The sequence below is a fragment of the Chrysochloris asiatica genome, unplaced genomic scaffold (genome assembly GCF_000296735.1).
Source record: "Chrysochloris asiatica unplaced genomic scaffold, ChrAsi1.0 scaffold00531, whole genome shotgun sequence".
Lineage (NCBI taxonomy): Eukaryota > Metazoa > Chordata > Mammalia > Afrosoricida > Chrysochloridae > Chrysochloris > Chrysochloris asiatica.
In genome coordinates this window covers 258,902-264,570 of record NW_006409049.1, presented here as the reverse complement: position 1 = coordinate 264,570, position 5,669 = coordinate 258,902, and the positions used below count along the sequence as shown (strand labels likewise).

The following is a 5,669-nucleotide window of genomic DNA, read 5'->3' as shown; positions in this document are numbered from 1 at the left end:
CTGTTCCTGTAAAGATTTATAGCCTTGGAAACCCTATGCAGGGTCACTGAGTCAAAATGATTCCAAGACACATAACCATCACCACAACCAAAACTGTTAATAAAGGGAAGTACTGAGAATATTGGTATTTAAATTCTAATTACATAATGTGTGTTACTTTTTATTATACATTATCCAATGTCATCTTATAACCATCTTTATATATTGTAGTAAGATTAAGATTTTGTTCAGTCATATTTTGTAAACTACTCTTAGTTATCAAATTCTGGAAAGAGAAAACTGTATCTTTTAAATATCAGGCCATTCATATAAAGAAAACTCAATATGAAATCACTGATTCTAAATATTAACTTTCATGTCCAACAGTTTGGAGACGTTATGCAGTATGGGAAGTAGAAATAACACTAACGTGTCTGACTTCATCCTCGTGGGATTGACAGAGTCTGAGGAGATCCAGCTGTTCCTCTTTAATCTCTTTCTCCTGATATACTTGATTACTGTGCTGGGAAATGCAGGGATGATTCTGACAATTCACCTGGATCTCCAGCTGCACACCCCTATGTATTTTTTCCTCAGTCACCTGTCATCTCTTGATCTCAGTTACTCAACTGTCATTACCCCTAAAACTTTAGAGAACTTACTGACTTCCAAAAAACATATTTCATTTGGGGGTTGCTTCAGCCAAATGTACTTTTTTATCACCTTGGCTGCCACTGAATGTTTTCTTCTCTCTTCGATGGCCTATGACCGCTACGTGGCTATCAGCAAACCTCTACAATACCCAGTTATTATGTCCACTACACATTGCTGCTCCCTCATCATGGCATCCTACATGATTGGCTTTATTGATTCCACTGTCAGTGTGATTGGCATGAACACTCTGCATTTCTGTAACTCCAATGTAGTCCACCACTTTTTCTGTGACACAGCCCCAGTATTAGCCCTCTCATGCACTGACACACATAATGTTGAGATCGTAATATTCACTTTTGCTTGTTTCACTTTAGTAGCATCTGCCAGCATAGTTGGTGTATCCTATGTTTCCATTGTCTCTGCTATCCTGAAGATCAATTCCACATCAGGAAAGAGAAAAGCCTTTTCTACCTGTGCCTCCCACTTCCTGGGAGTCACCGTCTTCTATGGTTCCATGATGTTCACTTACGTAAAGCCTAGTAGGTCCTACACCTTGGGCAAAGACCAAGTGGCCTCTGTTTTTTATAGTATTGTCATCCCTATGCTGAATCCACTCATTTATAGTCTTAGGAACAAAGAAGTGAAAAATGCTCTCATTAGAATTAAGAAGAAGAGAGGGAGCAGGAGGCTTTTATGATGATAGTGATCTGAAATATTTAAAGCCATACTGGGCATTCCTTTCATGTTTCTCACTTAAAACAATTTAATGTTTGAATTATTCTCTGTTTCTGTTTTTGATAATATTTTGGCAAAAACTAAAACAGTTTCACTAGGTATTTGATGTATTACACAGATAAAAAGTGTATAGCACAGTGGTTAGGAGTTCCTACTTTACAATGACACAATTAGACATTTCAGGTTTTAAATTCTAGTTCAGCTACCCTTTGAACATGACCCTAGTAACTACTCTAAGTTTTGTTAAGTGAGAAATTAATATATATTAATATCTCTTCCCTAGAATTATATTGTTGTTTTTAAGTGCCATTGAATTGGTTCCAACCTATAGTGACCCTGTATAGGGCTTCCAAGGAGTGGCTTTTGAGTTTGAATCACTGATCCTGCTGTTCTAACTAACTTTGCAGTTCAAACTAATTTTGCAGTCTAACACATTAACCCACAGAGTCATACCAGTGTATCCCTTGAATTATGATGAAGTTTAAATCTCAGAAAATAAAAAGCAAAGCTGTTAAGGCATTGCTCATGAATTGTTCATTATTCCCGTTAGAATATGTGCATATTTGTAAATTTAAGAGGTCCAGGGACAGCACTTACAGCACTCATCTGTGAACCGTTCAGCTGCTGAGAGAGAAACATGTATCTGTCTGCTTCTTTTTAGTTCACAGCCTTGGAAACACTTGGAAGTTCTCCTTTGTTGCAATATTGTGAATGCACAATTTTCTTTGTTATGAAGAATATATACACTGGTGTTTTGAAAAGTATTTTTTGATGTAATAATTGATACACAAATCATTAAAAAATTAATAATGATGATTAAAATCTCAGCCCTTTACATTTGTGGATTTATAATAAACAACACCAGGATTCCTATAATTCAGTATAGAAAATTGTACGTTACACTGTAAAAAAACTTTAAAAAATCATGTGCATAATAATAATAAAGACATGTTCTATTCATTCTAGGGTTTCATTCATGTTTCTATACACTAGTACCTTTTTGTGTGTGCGCATATAGTTCATATATAAACAAAAATTCTATATTCTGTTACTTTTTCTATTTACCAGTAAATATATTTTGTATTTACCAATAAATATTCTAAATACCAGTAAAATGTTAGTTAATTTCTTTGTCGATTGTTTTTGTTAGAAATTATAGAGTCTGTATCAACTCAGAACAACGTTATGCAGAACAAAATGAAGCTTTGCCCGCTCAAGTGCCAACCTCCTAATTCTTGCTATGTGTGAGCCCACTACTGCTGCCACTGTTCCAAACCATCTCATTGGGAGTTGTTTCCTTTCCCTTGATTCTCCACTCTACCAAGCAAGATGTCTTCCTCCAGGACTGTTTCGTCCTAATACTATGTCTGTAGTAAGAGAGATGAAGTCTGCACATCCTGGTTTCTAAAGAGCATTCTAGCTGGACTATTTGTGACACAGATTTTTTTTTTTTTTTACGATCCATGGTACATTTAATATCCTCCTCCAGCACCATAACTCAAGTGCATCAATTCTTTTATGGTCTCCCTTACTCGTTTTCAAACATTCACATGTATATGAGGTTATTAAAAATACCATGGCTTGGGTCCGGCACCTTAGTCCTTAAACTAACATCTTTGATCTTCAATACTTTAAAGAAGTGTCATGAAGCAGATTTGTCCAATGAAATACGTCTTTTGATTTCTTCACTCTGCTTCAATGAGTGTTGATGGTTGACCAGAGCAAAAAAGTTTTTGAGAACTTCAATCTTTTCTCCGTTTACATGGATGTTATTTATTGGTTCAGTGGTGAGGACTTTTCTTTTCTTTACATTGAGGTACAATCCATATGGAAGGCCGTGGCCTTTGATCTTCAACAGTAAGCATTTGAATCCTTTCCACTTTCAGGAAGCAAGGTTGTATCATCTGCATATCATAGGTTGTAAATGAGTCTTCCTCCAATCTCAATGCCACATTTTCCTCATATAATCCAGCTTCTTAAATTATTTATTCAGCATATAGATTGAAAAAGGATGTTGAAAGAATACAATGCTGCACACATCTTTCCTAATTTTAAACAATTCAATTTCCCTTGTTCTATTCCAACAACTGCCTCTTGGTCATGTACAGGTACCTCAGGAGAATAATTAAGTATTCAGGAATATTCATGCTTCACAATGTTGTGTGTTGTTTGTCTAGATCCACATAGTAGAAAACCTCTGCATAGTCAATAAAGCACAGGTGAACACAGCTTTGTGGTATTCTCTGATTGTAGTCAACATCCATCTCATGTCAGATATATCCCTGATGCAATGTCCTGGTCTGATTCCGACTTGAACTTCAAGCATTTCTCTGTCAATATACTGATATAGATTTTTTAAAAATATCTTTAGCAAAATTTTAATTGCTTGAGATATTAACGCTATTATTTGATGATTTCTGCAATCTATCGGGTCTCTTCTCTTTGGAATGGGTATAAATATGGATTTCTTGTAATGATTTTTCCAGGTAGCTGTCTTACAAAATTGGTATGGATGAGTGAGTGTCTTCAGTGCTGCTTCAGTTTGTTAAAGATTTCAATTGGTACTCCATCAATTCCTGGGGCCTTGGTCTTTGATTGTGCCTTCATTGCACTTTGGGTTTCTTCTGTGAGAACTATTGGCTCTTGGTTATATGATATCTCTTTAAATGGTTTGACATCGACCATTTAATTTTGGAGCAGAGACTCTGAGTCACTCTGTTGTTGTGGTTGTTAAGTGCCATAAAGTCTGTTCTGATCCATAAGGAATCCTATTTAGGGTTTCCATGGAGCAGCTAATGAGCTTGAACCACCAACCTTGCACTTCAAACTGACTTGGCAGTGCATTCCATTAAATCCTAGTGTCACTCCAGGACACCATGTAAAACCTTGAAATAAAAGGAATCTTGTCTCATGAGTGTTCTCAGGGCTCTCAATTTGCAGAACTTTACACCCAGAATGTTGTAAATTCACCAACTTACTCATTTGCCTTCAGCTATTTATCATTGCCATCAATTTGCAAATCTATTGAAAATCCTATGTTTCTGTGATGTGTGGTGGTGGCGGTAGAGGTGTACTGTGAAGTCAGTTCAAACTCATAGTGACCCTGTAAGGTCATAGTGGCCTTACTGAGGCTATAAGTCTTTACAGGAGCAGAAAGCCTCATCATTCTCCGGAGCAATAGCTGGTAGTTTCGAACTGCTGACATTAAGGTTGTCAGCTCGACTTGTAACCACTTCACTATCAGAGCTCCTTTAGATATATAATAAGTCTCAATAAATTAAACATTTTTTTATTTCAAAAACTCATTTTCTTAACCCTTCATTCTCTAGGCTCGTTGTTGTTTATTGTTAAGTTCTGTCATAGGGTTTCCAAGGATCATCTGGTGGGTTTAGATGCTTTCCTTGTGGCACATAGTCCAGTGCTGATCCTACAGTGCGACACCAGAAGCTATTTGTTCTTGAAAAGTAAAGCATCAGTTTAAATGCTCACTAACTTGTTTTAAAACAGTCAATAGGCCAAAGTAGGACTTGATAATGAATTCATGACTAAGGCATCCCCTAAACTATGATTGTTAAATATCTTATTTCATTTTTAAATTTGCCTTACATATTTAAATATTATAGTTTTAATTTTATCTATTTAGAGATTATTTAAGGATTTTTCCTATGTATCAGATTTTAAAATATTTTTAGTCATTACTATATATGTCATAAGGAGCTCTGGTAGCGTAATGGTTACAAGTAGGGTTGTGAACCTTAAGGTTGGCAGTTTGAAACTACTAGCCGCTCCGCGGGAGAAAGATGAGGCTTTCTGCTCCCATAAAAATGTACAGACTTGGAAACCCTGTACAGGGTCGCTGTGGGTCGAAACCGTCTCAACGGCACTTAACAATAACATATATGTCATAAGACTTCTGGTGTGGCACTGTTGGATCAGCACTAGACTTGTGAACAACAAGGTAAGCAGTTCAAACCCACCAGCTGCTCCTTGGAAATCCTACACAGGATCACTTTCAGTTAGAACAGATTTGATAGCAATTAACTACAACAAAAAGTAGCGATGAGCATTTTGGTAATATACTTAAGGTTTTCTTTTATGAATTATATTTTGTTATTGGTACAAAATTATTGTCTTTTTTTAAAAAAGAAATGTAACCTCTGTTTTATGATAAAAACTGTTTAAACAAATTTAAAATTATGGAATAATTTATTAGAATCTAAAATCAAACTTAGGTTTTACTATGTTCTTAAGTTATTTTTAAATTCTTCCTTATTTGTCAATACTAATTGTGGTTCAAACCA

General features: G+C 35.7%; 1 protein-coding gene across 1 annotated transcript; it reads left to right on the top strand.

Moving 5' to 3' along the window:
- Positions 1–385: 385 nt before the first annotated feature.
- On the top strand, positions 386–1,330 carry LOC102813668 (olfactory receptor 8H1-like). The gene has a single exon (XM_006877580.1). It carries the CDS (start codon positions 386–388, stop codon positions 1,328–1,330), a length of 945 nt encoding a protein of 314 aa, XP_006877642.1.
- The last annotated feature ends 4,339 nt before the right edge of the window (positions 1,331–5,669 follow it).

Bases quoted from the DNA above. Each gene is read 5' to 3' on its own strand.
- LOC102813668 (XM_006877580.1), top strand. From the start codon at position 386: ATGGGAAGTAGAAATAACACTAACGTGTCTGACTTCATCCTCGTGGGA.